Consider the following 15,906-nt stretch of genomic DNA (forward strand, 5'->3'; position numbering starts at 1 on the left):
TGTGAAAGAATGAGTTGTACAATTGTGACGCTGTACAAGAAAAGGATTATCAAACATTGCTTAGAACCTGTAGTTAGGTATAGCAAGAAGACCTGAATCAGTAGTTCTCAGAATAATTCTTTCACTATTAGAGTTTAAGTCATAGAGTAACCTGGAGCTACACTGCTCAGTGATTTCTGTTTAAGCAAGATAACTTACTGTGAAAATCCACTCTGATTTTCAACGGGAGCTTTATACAGTTTATACAGGTCTGGAGTTATGTGCTGAGGCCGATTCAGTTCCTGTATGTGAGCCACAAAGAGTCCATTTCCAATAACTGTTTAGTGCAATATAGGGATGTGGTGAACCCGGGCCTAACCCAGCGGACAATAAGTGTAAGGCAGGATACACCTTGAACGGTACACCAGTCTATCACAGGGCAAGCATTCAGACATTAACTTGTATAAGAGAAGACAATTTTGAGACACTGATTAACCTAGACATCATGTCTATGGAAGGTAGGAGTAAATCAAAGCTCCCAGAGACCACCCATAAAACCACAGGGAGAAAATGAAAACTTCTCACAAACTCTCTCCCAGACTGGAATCAGCTATATTGCCTTGCTGTCTGCCACATAAATGGCCTATTATTATTCTTTACAAACTTACGTTACACTTTACATTTACTCGGCCAGTCAGAATCTCAGAATATGAGTGCCTCCTGGTAGTCTTGCATTGAGAGACTTCAGGCTGTGGAAAAAACAAGAAAGAGAGAGGTGAACTGTGATGGGATATGGGGAAGGGGAAGACAGGGGAGACTGCAGAGCGGGTTCAAACTTGTTAAGGTGAACAGCCTTTTCCTGTTGCCGTCATTCCTTATTAATGCTATTATGTACTAATCGGGAATCAAAGCTGGTGTGCCGCCAGTTGAACTGTGCATCAAACTGTCCCAGCACACATCCTGCTCTCTGTCCCAATGTAGCTGAGTGCATATGGCATATTAAATTACATAACTAACGACCGCTGTTCAGAGGCAAGATCTCTGCCTAAGCATTCTTAAATCTCCCGGTTTTATTACCATGGAAAGCCTTGCATGACCTGAGCTCTGGGCCAGGTTTTAAGTTTCACATTGAAAATTTAAATTATTTTAAATCTGCAAAATGCTTTCCCTAAATTAAAATCAGAAGGATTAAACTAGCAGTGGGGTGAAGGCTCCTCTTGTCATGTGTGTAATTCCATCTGTTTATGTCAGTGTACCGGATAATTATACTGCAGCAAATAACGATGGCTTGTCTGCTCTGTGTGTCAACTGGTATAAAGAAATGTTGACATTACATTTTTTAACACAAGTATCTCCTTACGACACAACAGGACAGTGTAGGAGTGGCAAAGATTTGCTCACCATTAGCAGACTTTTTTCCTCAACAAAAATGCACGGAATAGTGCAACATGACTTTGTTACACTTATTACGTAGACCTTTTAAAGATTCATATCCATAGATGTCAATGACTTATGCATTTTCATTCATTTATTTATGAACTTGAATATCATTTCCCAAATGTATGATTGGTCTGAATTCTTATTTGAAGGCTGTCTTCAAATGTTCCGTATGTTCAGATGTGTTGATTTTTTTATCTTCTCTTTTTTGCTGTGCGTGAATGAGAAATGCAGAAATTGTTGTTCACTGTGTAAATTGCAGCTCTGTATAATTACAATGTGTGCAATTAGCAGATTATCAGATTCTGAATTGAAAACATTTGTCCAGTCCTGTTGAAGGTGGAATGATAATGGGCGTTGTCTAAGCAGGGGTGTCTAGGTCATGCACTGGAAGGAGGTCAATGACTGATTGATTTCTTTGATCAAGGATTGATTTCTTTGGGTAGTTCATTCCTCCACTGAGGGGACAGTGAGGAGAATGAACAGGGCCTGTTGAGACAGTGATAGGTGAGGTCTAGGGTTTTGAATTGGATGTGTGCAGCAATGGAGAAGAACTCATTTCAGTCTCACTAATTTCATTTGCATGAGAGATGCAAGGAAGAGAAATGACAAGCTGAGCTGCAGTATTCTGGATGAACTGGAGTGGGCTGGTGGTGTTGGCCAAGAGGGAGTTACAGTAGTGTAGGCAGGACTACTGTACGGTAGTAGAAGGGCCGTCATTAGGAGTGGTGTTGTGTTGTTGACAGTATTTACATGGATGCTAATGCTGTTGTAACCAGCAGAGAAGCTGACTAATAGTTAAGATCCCAGTTTAACATATTCCAGTGTACTGAATTTGAGTTGGGAGGCAAAGAGTATTTCATTTAACTATTCAATATGTTTAATTAACAACCTATAGAATGATATGGAAAATACATATTATTTCTGTGGCATTATATGATGTTCTCTATCCCTGCATCTTTAAATGCTCCCTTAGGTATTAGTATTGTGATTGTCGTTATTCTTTGGTCAATCTATATTAGAATTGATTTGGTGGTCTGTTGAATAAAATCAAGTAAAACACAACAGAAACTGAATTTTAGTTTTCATTTGTGTAATCTGATTAAAATGTCACTGATTTCTCACTCCCTGCACTGTGTTTATATTAAGGCTAAAAGTGCAAGATGACTTTTAGTGCATGCACAAAAGCATGCATGTTCTACCATGTCTTCACAGTACTTTAGACCCTTGACTATAGGTGTTGTCAGGTATTGAAACTCCTCTTGACTGATAAAACTTAGAGCATCTTAAGCCTCATCTTGCAGCATGACTAAAGGGGCAGCAAAAACAATGTGATTTAGAGGTCTGATTAGCATTTCTGAGCTGAAGTGAGCAGTATTTTGCATTTTAGTATAAAGAGGGTTGTCTTTTATCCCTGCTTGTCTGAAAGAATAAAGTTTGTGGAGCTGTCAGTCTATCAGTCAGTCAACCCTTAATTATTATAATGAGAAAAGATAACTTAGAGCTGACAATCTGGAAGGACATTTTTAAATATCTGTGCTGAGGAGAATTTTCTGTAGTCTGAAGTGTAAAGAGAGTTCATTGTTAACACCAATATGTGCTTACAAGCAACCCAATATTTCTATTCACCAGAGCACAGGCCATACCCTGTTCTCCTGCACTATTCATTAAGACAGAGGAGGGAGCATTCTGTGATGATCATTCCTGTGTTACTGACAGGTACGTCTCAGATTGCTAGAAGGAGTGAACACAATGGACAAAGATACAGTGCCAGGGTCTCCAGAATTTATAATTAATTTCTTGCCACTTGCTATGATATGTAGGCTTATTATTTTGCATTTCCTGTTTGGACAAAACAGAGATTCTCTGCTTCGGGATTTTCCAATGCAAAAAATAGAGGGCACACACTATAAATATAATAATATTATAACCTATTATTAAAGTATGGTGCAAATAAAGATTTAAGAGCCTTACTGTACAAAGCATAAAAACAACTATCATCTGAAGAAAATATGACAAAACCAGAGGCTGGATTTTGGATGGTTTTTGAATTTGTAAGTCTAAAGCCGTCTTTGGCTTGGGTTCAGGCTATATTGTAGCCTGATTAATCTGCTAGGCCCTCAGATGTTAGGGGTTGTTCAGTTAAAGCATACTTGAGTTTATTGCCATGGTGATATGTCACCGACATGCCGAATGTAATTGTATCACTGGCTTTTCTCAAGACTCCTTGGCAATGCATGTTTCATGATGACTAATAAATTATTTAGTGTTTCCACTGCTGCTAAAGGGCACTGTGAGGATTAGTGTACACCACTACCCAGGTCCAGCATCAGGATCTCTGCCACGCCATTCAAGACTCACTTCTCAACACAGTTATTAAGAACTATTTATTGTGTACCTGTGACTTGATGCTTCTTAGACTAGAACACTACTCATGCAGTACAAATATCTGTCTTACTGTATAAATACTACAGTAATGAATACATGGTACCTCTTCTCTCAGGCTAGAAATAATCTTGTGTCTATCTAAACACGAGAATTACTTTTTATGTGGCTGGTTTAAATTATTTTCACACATGTATGCTTGTACACATGTATACAAATGAGTGTGTTAATTGAAGATACAGTTTAGCATAGAACGTATTCAGAGGTGCAAAGATATAATTAATTTTGATCAATAATCTACATGCTCACTTGTTTTTCTATTTTAATCTGTTGTCCTAAAATGACCTTCTAATCCTTACTTTGGAGGGACTCTGCCCATTGTAGGTCTCTACTTGGTGAAGTTTTGACTCAAATAGTGACATGAGTGAAGCAGAGACCAACGCCAATCATAAAGATCATAAAGCTAAACTGTATAATCTAGAACATAAAATCAGTGGATGAGCCATTTTAATTTTTAATGATTAATAAGTATATATGTGTAGTATTCTGCCCACAGATTTACAATTACAGTAAGTCTAAGCCAATACACACTTTACAGTTTATCACCAACGCCATCACTATTAAGGTTATTGCCTTCCCTGTGGAAACAACAGTGTTTATACATGAACAACAGGAGTTGCCTTTCTGTAAAAAAGCTGGTTTAACCAATGTAACTGTGTTGATTTATTCCCCCTTTGTGTATTTTACCTTGGAAAATTTATTAGAAGACTTAAGTACATTCAATGTGGATTCATCATGATTTTACTTTAGTTCTTCATAGGTTTCATTGTGCTTTACCTCATTGGAATGCCATTCTATACTGTACCTCTATAATGTTTAAGAAGCCATATTTATATTGGTGTGGCCCAGTGTCGTAAATCACAATGAAAGTTGATATCAGAGGAAACCTCTGAAAAACTAAAGTAAAATCATGGCAAAAGCACACAAAATGTCAGGTGAGTTGACCAAGGTGAGCTCTAACTGGAGTTTGCAGAACTTGGTAGTGTCCGTGTGAATATTTAGAGGAAGCAGCTGCGAGTCGGCTCCAGCCAGTTACAGACAGCTCCAGCTGTGGTTATCAGGCCAGGCCATGGAGCAGGACTGCCTGCCCTCTGAGTGTGGGACGAGAGATCATGGGGTTGGGGGTGAGAATGTCTGATTGGATTCAGAGAAAAAAAATACTCACAACGCCAGTGCAATACAATACCATTCCGGAGAAAAATCAATTCCAAAGTTATTGTCAGCAGAGACCTGCATAATAAACCTGTTACAAAAGAGCACAGGATCTGATATCAGAAAGAAAATTAGACATACAAAAAAGATTCTGTTGAGTATTTATGAATATTTATTTACATGCATGGTGTTTATATTTCTTTTTTATACATGTTTGTAAATAAATCTTGCCTTTCTAGTTGTGGTAGGTTTAGAATGACATGTCTTTTTTGTTTCTATAATTTAAAAGTACTGTATGAGCGCACTCCGCTGGGCTCCTTAAAAAAAACAGGAATAGCTTTCAGACACTAGTAAAGCGTCTGCTGACAGCCTGGAGGTTGAAGGTCTTTTGGTTTAGGTCTAGTTTTCTTTACAGACATCTGACATGCAGGAAATATCATATTGTTTCTAAAGAAAATAGTTTTAGCTGCTTTTCCCATAAATGCCAAGCATGTTCTTCAGGTGGAACATCAAAAAATGTTGTTTCATTACTGTACTCTTGTATATCAATGTGAATGTTGGTGTGTGCTTAGCTGTCAGATACCACTCTTTAAGGCCCTTTGGTTTGAACTTAAATATACATGGTAATTTCAACCTAGAAAGAGCTGTTAAATGTCAGTTTTCAATAAACCTTGCTCCTCAGATGAAAAGCCTGTTTGTATAATTAGCAGATATTCTCAGGCACAATTGTGTGGTTTCTGAATAGTTGCTTTCACATGTAACATCAGAAAAACATCTTTAAAAAACTGTTCTTGGCAAGAAGATTGTTCACTTACAGTAATAGTGTGAATAAGAGATCATCAAAATGTTACTGTTTAGAATGTTCCTTAACACCAGTAAAGGTACTTGTACTCTGTACTGTCAGTGACTGTGATCCCCCAAGTAGCAGAAGACTATTGGCTGAGCAGCGCTGTGCGGGGGTGTCTTGGCCTGCAACTCAGAAGTCACTCATGTGATTGGCAAGGCATCTGAGGGCTTTTTAATACTGTCAGCGAGAGCACTAATTTCCTACTAACTCTCCTGTAAGTATTAAGGAGACCATAAAACATGATGTGAAAAATGACCGACAGCTCGACAGATCAAGCCCCAGGGGACGACTCCTTCTTTTCTTGCCTATTTAAGAGTTTAAGATGCAAGTTGACTTGATTGACGGTTGATTTTTTTCCCAAATGTGTCAGGTGTAAAGAAAAAATTTTAATTCATGAGTGAATGAGTAAAAAAAAATTGAAACTTTTAAACTGTAGAACGTACGGTAAAAATGTAACAGTGCAAAAACAGTTACAAATGAGAGGATGCCATTTGGTCCGCCTTGCTTGTTTGGTTGTTTAATCAAGAATTTATTCAACTGATTTTTTTAAAGGATCCCCTTTGAGTCAATATCATCCGCATGACTAGGGTTTTGTCCCTTTGTTTAAAGATGTATCTCCTGTAGAATCACTGTCATTTTTATATCCACTTGTGTCTCCAGGAGAACACAGATCTTGTGGTAAAGCGTACGTCAGTTAACGTGTTTAGCACTTTGGCATTTGCCATCTTCACATTCACAGAGCATTGGCCTGGTTAAGTGTCAGCTTTCATTGTTTACACAACTGCTGCGGGCTTACTGTTACAGTTCTGCAGCATATTTTTTGTATTTAGAGTCCTGTGCATGTGCTTTGTTGATCTTTTCTTTTTCAACCATAATATTTACAAGTCCATAGGAATGAAAGATGGGGAAAGTTCTTGAGTGAAGGTCCTGGAGTGAATAGTGAATTGTAGTTTTATATCTGCCTGAGCTCCACAGTGACATCGTTAGCCTGATTGCTTAATTAACTGTGTAATTAGTAATATGTCTAACTTGGTGCAGACGTGCATTGTAGAATACTGTACCTCTTATAAAGTAAATGTTCTGAATAATCAGCTATAAAATACCAAAATAAATACCATATATAGATCAAAGATAGAAAATAAATATGTTTATTGTTTTAATTGTTAATTGTTTAGTTGCCTACTCAGGTTTGAACAAAAAAACAGAAAATATGAGGACTTCCAGGAGCTGAGTTTGAAACTCTGCATGAGTACCTCATTTTACAGTTCTTTTGAAGGCTGCCTTATGTTCCCACTGCATTTTCTCCAGGTGTATCTCATCTCTAAAGTAGTTGCCCTCCATGTAAAGTCATATAGGATTCTTACACTAACATTTTAATAATTGATTAAGCTCCACAGAGACAAACATACTTATATAGTGTATATCATGATGTTCTGTGATAAATAGATTAAGAGTGATCTTGTCTTTTAATTTGTATGCTGATTTTTCTTATTAAGGTTTGTTTAAAACCTTAAGGAATTGACTGTCCAACAGCAGAAGCATCTTCAGAAGCACAAAAAAAGACTAATTTACGTATTTTTTGTTTACAGATTGGGGCCTACGATCAACAGATATGGGAGAAGTCAGTAGAACAAAGAGAAATCAAGGTAAATTGTTGTGGTCTATAAGCAGTCCTTTAATTCTGTATTGTTGGTCTCTGTCCTTTATTAAAACACTCATTAGTCTATACTTTTGCAGTGCATGCCAATCCCTAAATTGTACTGTGAATATTTCTGTTAGATATTTTCTTATTCTAAATTCTAAAGCTTAAATTCTTATTACTAAAGCTGGGATTGCTCCTATCTGTTTGTCTTTAATTGAAAAATGTACTTTTGTGACTTTCTGGTTAGTAATTTTTTCCCCGATTAGTCACCTTATGTTTGCAGTTTGCTTTTCCTCCTTTCTGATGCTGTCACATCTCTGTGCAGTTTATTAGTCTGGTGAGTACTTCAGGGGATTGCTTGTGCCCCTTGCTCTGCTGTGGTGAGCTAGTGCATTCTGGTATTCTGGTCTGCCTTAACCGATATGCACATTTGTGTGACCAACTGTTGACAGTTGGAAATCAATAAAAAAGCCATTATACTGCACAAATACTGTATCAGATCACACCCCTTTTGTTATGACAATCATTAATCACTTACTGCATGTAATTTCTTACCTAATTTTAATTGCATAAGGACTTCTGCTTCAGGTAGGTCAATCTAAACATTAAGTAGAACACTTGAAACGAGGTCTTGGGTGAACTGGGTCCTTATTGATTCTTAAGTAGGAACTCGGTGGTCTGAAACCTTCCACTGTCTGCAAAGGAAATCTCACCTCTCTGTCCGTTGGCAGCTGCAGCCTCTATAGACCTTGACACCTGCCCACTCCATTTCATAAACAGAACCAAAGACCCCTGCTCCCCTCAGCTTGTCCACCGAGGACGGTGACTGAAAATTAATTAAAGTGAATATAAACCATAGACGGAATCCAGTAGCAATAAGAAACATTTTTTTTAAATCTATCAGGTTAAAAATGTTTTTAAGTGGCTAGCTGTCCAGGCAGCAATGTGTGAAAAGCACATACTGTGCAGATGCAGTTTCATATATGCTGTTGTGACTATAGTTTTTTAAAGTGAAAAGACATGCAGTTTTTTTTCTTTTAAAAGTCTGTTGTGTCAATACAAATGTAAATTTGTATTGTAAAATGTGCTGCTGGAGGTTACATGGCATGTACAGAACAAAACCTTGATTTTTTTTATTGGTCATAGTAATGGTCTCAAACACACTGGCGTAGGCACACCCAAGGCGTTAACTAACAAATACTCTCTCATGCCTGGAAAACCTCTTTTTGAAAAAGTCCTGTGATTTAAGAAGTCTTTCATCTTCTGAAAACAAAATGAAAAAGTGGATGGAGTTGGTATGAAACCACTGACATTAGAGCTATGGGCAGTTATTGTTTTAGACCAGATCATAAACGTCTTTACTAACTACTTAATTCACCTGTCCACATTTGTTTTTCGGCATGATTGAGTGAGATTTATATGGTCTTGTCCTGTTCCAAAAACTAATTTTTTAATGCACCGAACATCAGAAATAAATCTTATTAATCGTATTTCTGTCTTCTAATGTATAGATTTACAATTGGACCTGAATATTTTATTATTTTGAAAAATAAAATATTTAAAATAAAAATAAATATGGATTTTATCTTTGAAAAAATAAAAATATTTGAAAAAATCTTAAATAATTATTTCAGTTTTCACCAGTTTCTTCCTTCTGATACACCTCTGTATGTAACACAAAATCATAAACCATGCAGGGAATTGAGGTAAAAACCACTGGAGCAAAACTCTATAATTGTGATAAACACTTACAAACCAGGCTAAGGAAACTTACCTGTGACTGTGGCAAAAGCACTAGCAATCGGAATTATCTTAAGATGGCATCACACTACATGACTCGAAAAGACTTCTAGTCAGAGAGCATGTCAAATTTAACAACTACAGTTGTTGTTCTCACTGTCTTTTCTGTCGTAGAGGGTGTCAAATTATATGACTAGGTATCGCAGGGGGTGACTAATTACACAATTCCCTCCCGACTTTTCATCATGGTTCCAAATCTTGTATTGCGCTGCAAAAGTACAGTGAGGTCACCTCATTTTGGCGGCCAATCAATGTGGAGCGCACAGGAATAAGAGGACGAGTACCGCACGAAAGTAAACAAACAACAGACATGAAACGACAAACGCGAAACATTGAACAGACATCTGTGCTGGCTCCAAAGTCCTATGAGCCTCTCCTCCATTTGCACTCGTTTTCCTTCTTTCCTTGCAGCCGCATTGTATGCATTGTACTTCCAGTTGACTGTTCATTGGCTGTTGACTGTTGCAGACACAAGAGTCCACCCCTACGACTTGCGACTCGCTACGAGAAACTCAAACCAGTTTGATATTATCGTAGCAACTCGCAGAGAGTTGTAGGGGCTGTTAAGAGCGCTATGACTGTGTCGATGGGGTTGTCACACTACACAACTACACGACGGTAACGGGCGCGACCTGCGGCTCTCTGGAACTCTCTGTGATTTTCTTACAGTTATGTAAATGAAGGCTATGACTGAAAATCCTAGGAAAAGTCGTGTAGTGTGAGGCCAGCATTATCCGTTCTTTGGATGAGACATAAAACCGAGGTCCAGACTCTCTGTGGTCTTTAAAAATCCTAGGGTGTTTCTCAAAAAAGGGTAAGGGCGTAACTCCGGCGTCCTGGCCAAATTTCCCATTGGCCCTTACCAATCATGGCCTCCGAATAATCCCCATCTATGAATTGGCTTCATTGCTCTGCTCTCCTCCCCACTGATAGCTGATGTGTGGTGAGCGTTCTGGCACACTATGGCTGCCGTCGCATCATCCAGGTGGATGCTGCACATTGGTGGTGGTGGAGGGGAGTCCCTATTTCCTGAAAATCGCATTGAGTGGAGTGTCCAGAAAAGTGCTATATAAGTGTAAGCAATTATTATTATTATTATTGTTGTTAAGTCAGACAGGGTACTAAAAAAACAAAAAAAAAAACACCACAACTACAACTAAACTACAACTTAAAAAAACACAATTTTTAAAAAAAGAAGCAGTGATGTTTTTTAAATCTGATATCCTATGACTTTAAAACAAGTTATGCTTTTTCCCCTGACTCAGTATGCCCACAAAAGATTAGCACTGATAAATCCACAGCTGACCTTAAAAACACATTTTCTATAACAGTGACAAAAATTGTACAACATAATCAAAATGAGGTCTTTTAAATGTATTATACACTTTTTAATGTAGCATACCTTTATTTAAATGTAAAACGTTTAGCTATTCTTTTTCATAAGTATTCTTTTCTAGCTCAGTGTGTCTTGTATTTAGTTTTTGCAGCATTCTTGCACAACTCTGCACATCTCTACCTCAAACATAATCTGCCACATGCTTGTCTTGAATTCTATCTTTTTTTTCTTAATCTTTTTTCATTTAATTTGCATGTTCTACAGTGTTTGCTAATCCTCTTAATTTGGTATAATCTACAAATATGACTAGTTACTTAATATATTAAAATAGTAGCATTGAGATGATAAAAGAGTAATATTGGTCCGAGTACAGTTCTCTGTGGTACCACAGGAACCAGGGGACTTAAATGGCAACTGTGAATACTGTAAGTGCATTTACAATCGAGAACAGGGTCAAAGGGTTGTGAACATACAGAACGAACTACCCAGCCATGTTAGAAGGAATAAAGCAACCAATCTGCTTTGTGTGTGTTTGGGTGAAACTTAAACTTTGATAAAGAGACCATATTTGGAAAGTAATTTGCCAGTTTAACTGTCCGTCTGTTGTTAGAGATGAAGAGAAGAAGTTCAGTTAGGAGCTCAAAGAGAACTTGGGTTTTTATTTTGTGTTTTGGTTTATTATCACCACACTGCAATTAAAAGAGGTTTTGTACTTTATGGCTACTTTTGTCTGTTTTCCTGGGCTCACCTATTTTAAAGATCCCGTTACAATACCCCAACACCTGGGTTTGTCACAATACACAAATTCCCTGCATTTTCAGAAACTTTAATTATTTTGATGGTACAGATTTTAAGATTGTGAGCTGTACATAGTCTCTTGTTCTAAACTGTTAGATTTTTAGGCCTAATTAGAACAGTGGAGCCATTGTATGCAGCTACTGTGTGAGAAGAAACAGTGTTTGAAGTTGGGGGGGGGGAGGCAACAATATTTTTATTGTTGTTGATCTTTGGATTTACTGATCCACCTCAGAAGATCTTCAGTTCTTGAGTCACCAACCGCAGATACTTTCTATTTTGGATACTATTTGTGCCCATTCAGGCTGCATAATGACTCACAACTCCATAAAGTGGACCCTAACAGAACAATCTCTCAGAGCACCCTTTAAGCTGCTAATAAAGTGTCTGTGTTTTAAACTGAATAACAGCTATTTTTACAGACTAATGTTACAGACTTCTCCATGTACAGAATTCTTATTTTGCAATTTCTCCTCTGTCACAATAGTGGCTATTGGAATGATTGAAAACCCCAACCTTGATTTCTTGTAAACCTTTTGTGTCGTTTTTATTTGCTTTCTTGTCTTTTGTGGATACAATACTTGATTTTTCTGCTGCAGGACTGGAGCCTGTTCAAGTTCTGAAATTGGAAAGGGAAACTCATCATTTTTTTACATATGTTATGGTTTATTACAAAACAGCAGCTCTTTTACTGACAGCTTCTTTAACTCCTTGTGGTGACTTATCAAAATGGAAAGTTTTGATAACTGTGACATCCTGGTGTGCATGGAATTCACCACTTGCTCTTTGTACAAATGTGTGCTTAGTGCGATAAGTGCTTAGTGTGAAGTGGGGTATCTGCCTCCAATAGACAGAAAGATGAACCAGTGTTACCTTAATTCTTCCCTTTTTTAAAAATATTTTTTGTTTTTTGTGCTCAACACAGTAATAAAAAAACAAAACAAAATAAACACCTTTGCCCTAACCTCTTCACTCCCACCTCCACCTTTAATGGCAACCCACAATTAAAGAGAGAAAAAAATCTTAATCAAAAACCAGTGGCAGATACAATTTGTCTCTATAAGCCAAAGAATATATAAACGTATAAATAATAACTAAAACAATGATTTAATGAAAATAATTGTTTTACAATTGTATGCCTGAGCTTCCCAATTCTAGTCTGTGCAGGTGTCCTTGAGTACCCTAGAGAATACAGGATAATTAACATGCATACTGCGGCCTCCTACCATTTGTTAGTCGTATTTTATTACAGTGTCAAAGTAAAATATCATTTTAAAACATTCTGTAACATTCTGTGGATATTTGCTTTGTGTCTATAATGTTTCTCTGTGATTTATTTTATCCTTTAATTCAGTATGTTAAATTATTTTAATAGGTAATTTTTGACAGCTGTTTAACTTTGTGATAAAAAATGTATCACACAACATAATCTCAGGCTGCTCTTATGAGCCTGACAGTGATACGTACTACAGTTTGCAGTTAAGTTTAATAATGTGAGGTAAACTGCTGTGTATTTCCTCTTAATAACTGAAAGAAAGCAGGTCTTCTGTGGTTCATTGCACACCTTTCATTCACACTGGAGTATTTTTAGTAGTTTGAATGAATCCTAGCAGTATCTGGCAAACGGGTTGATTCTTTTATAGCAATAAAATGCTGTTAGAAATTGGTGAGTAACTGTTATGTTGCGGCACGTGGATGTTCATAGTTGCATCTGTTGGACAGGCTGAGGAATCCCTGTGCTTGGTTCCAGTGAAGGCACTAGGAGACACTAGAGCTGAGGGAAATAGCTGAACTAGATAAGGATGTGCACTAAGCAGTCGGGCTGATTGGAGACTGAAGGCTTGGTGCAGCTAAAAGGGCAGAGCAAGACAAGAAAGCTCTGCTATTAAGCAAGGCTGAAAGGCAAGGGTTTGGTACACTGCCGCTGGTCTGGTGCAAAGCCATGCTGAAATGGTGATGGACGACAGAGAGTCGGCTGGCAGAGTTGTTGGAAAACTGGACAGATACTTGGGCAGAGTTCAGGCAAGTTTTCCTTCTCTGAAGCGGGATGGTTGTGCTGGAACCACTTCCCTAGATGAAGGAATCTCAGTTAAATCAGGGTTTAAATATCCTACCAAATAGGTTGATTACCTGTTAAGTCAAACAAACAAACACTTTTAATGAGCTTCCATATCTTTCACTTGCTACAGTGAGAATACAGTTATCGGTTACCAACCATTTAATGGAAATATTATGTAGTAAAAAAAAAGAATGATTTTTTAATTGCTTTTTAGGGCATATAAATTGCAATAGCATTCATAAATGGCAGGTGGCTGGGACAGCTGCCCTAAACAAGCTCTCTTGACACCAGGAGATGTTTGCACCCAGTTTCTGTGGAGACCGAAGGCTGTGAGCTCCTGCTCATCTGGGTGAAACAGGAACAGCACACGGCTGGCAATTGATAACTGTATGCTCGCTGTAGCTAGTAAGAGGTATGGAAGCTCATTAAATGTGCTGGTTGGTTGTTGAGCTGTTCAAAGAGTATTTTTCAGGCACTGAAATCATATTAATTAATTCTCTTTGCAAATACGCAAACAGAGAAAAGATTACAACAGGACAAAAACAGTGCAAAAGTAGTTTGGGGAACAGTGCAAAAATACGGTTATTAATAAATATTACAACTAGTACAGTTTTAAGTGTAATTTCAGCTTACATTCAGTTGTCGTGTACAGTATGTAGCGGTGTTGGAGTACAGTCATTGTGGGTACAGGAAGATGTGAGCAGAGATCATAGTATGATGGAAGGGTGTGGGGCTGCTGTTGCTGTCATGGTAACCAAGTAAGCTTTATACAGGATTTTAATTTTTTTTTTGTTTTCTGTAGCAAGGTTATGACGATTATTGAGACTGAATAAAGGAAAATATCTTTACACAAATCATTCTAGTGTCTTGAACTAATTACCCAGTCATGTTATTGAAAGATATCCCTAAAGATCCTTTACAAACCAAAAGATCAAGATAAGCCAAGTAGCCTCATCATTTTTTTTTACCTTTTCTTATATTATGTGTAGGAACAATACTAATTTATACCTTAGTTTAATTGTACGTGTTTGTATCTGAGCATTTTAAGATGATGACACTGAATTCTAGGTTCTTCTGAAGAATTTTGGGCAACATGACTTTAGTTAGGCTCATTTTGCACTGTGAGGAGTCTGTGGGACTGTTTAGTCTTTGATTTTCCATGTATTGTACAGGTCCAACACATTGTGTTCCAACCTGTGTGTGATTATCTAACATGCATGGGTTTTCCACTTTTCTAGTTGCTTTGTTTGACAATCCATGTTAACAACTTCGAAAGCTGAGCTCACTTTTGTCACTTTTGTCCACTTTCTGCCACTGCCATCACACATCTGACACTTGTCTTCTGGGGTCTTGTTTCCCAGGGCCTAAGGAACAAGCCAAAGAAGACCGGTCATGTGAAACCTGATCTGATAGATGTTGACCTTGTGAGAGGTAAGTTGGGAATACAGCCAGCTGGGGGTTTGTCTTCCCCTCTTCCCCTTTAAATCGGTGCATTCTAAACTTTGTGTTGCGGGATGCTGATGGGTCGTGGAATCAGGAAGGATCATGTTTTACAGTCTGGATTTTAAGTGGTTATGTTCACTCAAACAAGCATTTCGCATTGAAAATTCTGCTCAAAGAACATGTACTGTGGAATAAAGTCTCAGGTGTTTCATTGAATCAGAAGGAATCATGTTAATTAAATTGAGGATTTGGAGCTTTGTGTAGCTTCTTCCAGCATTGAACCAAATATTAAATATGTTTGCTGAAAGAATCATTTCAGATTTTACATTTCAAAATTCCAATGAATGAAGTGAAATATTTCTCATTAACATTGTAGTCTATGTTTCAGTTTGTCATTAATGTTATTTCTTGCAAAATTAGGACTGATTATTTAAAAATTATCGATTGTACATCAAAAACGTTTAAAAAAAGAATTGAAGCCATTTCTGAAAGTCTGACTCCAGAAGTAGACTACTAAGAAAAGTAATGGAATAATCTCAAATATAGTTACATAATTAAATGGTTTTCCTAAAAGAATGCAAAGAAATGTATCTTCTTACTTTATGTCCTGTCCATAGCCAAGATGTACAGTCTATGTTCCAAATGGTCAGTATTTGTCCAATATATATACAGTACTTACGATTATATTTACAGAATTGTATTTTACAGTGAGCTGAACAGAATAATTGTATATGAATATATATATATAATACACTATATAAGATAATAATTAGGGCTACTACAACAACATCACAGGTTTATTATTTTTTCAGTTACCAGCTGGTGTATTAATAAATGGTGTTTCAGTCATTAGTAGCTGGTATTCCCTGCTTTCTTCTTCAGTTGTGGGATTACTTTTGCAACAGAATTTTTGGAGGAAGCTCACATTGATTGTCAATAGGTATGTACAATATACAGTACTTCCAAACACA

At 37.3% G+C, this 15,906-nt stretch overlaps 1 protein-coding gene across 3 annotated transcripts in view; it reads left to right on the forward strand.

Moving 5' to 3' along the window:
* LOC102689674 (protein PHTF2) overlaps positions 1 to 15,906 on the forward strand; it is a 93,731-nt gene that overhangs the window by 44,059 nt on the left and 33,766 nt on the right. For 2 of the 3 annotated variants that reach the window (XM_015352647.2, XM_015352649.2), the window contains exons 3-5: positions 7,450 to 7,506; positions 7,828 to 7,839; positions 14,854 to 14,923. In XM_015352647.2, the coding sequence (XP_015208133.1) occupies positions 7,450 to 7,506; positions 7,828 to 7,839; positions 14,854 to 14,923 (139 nt within the window). The remainder of the gene's footprint in view (positions 1 to 7,449; positions 7,507 to 7,827; positions 7,840 to 14,853; positions 14,924 to 15,906) is intronic. The other variant, XM_015352648.2, reaches the window with a different exon arrangement.

This window comes from Lepisosteus oculatus, chromosome 7 (assembly GCF_040954835.1).
Source record: "Lepisosteus oculatus isolate fLepOcu1 chromosome 7, fLepOcu1.hap2, whole genome shotgun sequence".
Classification (NCBI taxonomy): Eukaryota; Metazoa; Chordata; class Actinopteri; order Semionotiformes; family Lepisosteidae; genus Lepisosteus; species Lepisosteus oculatus.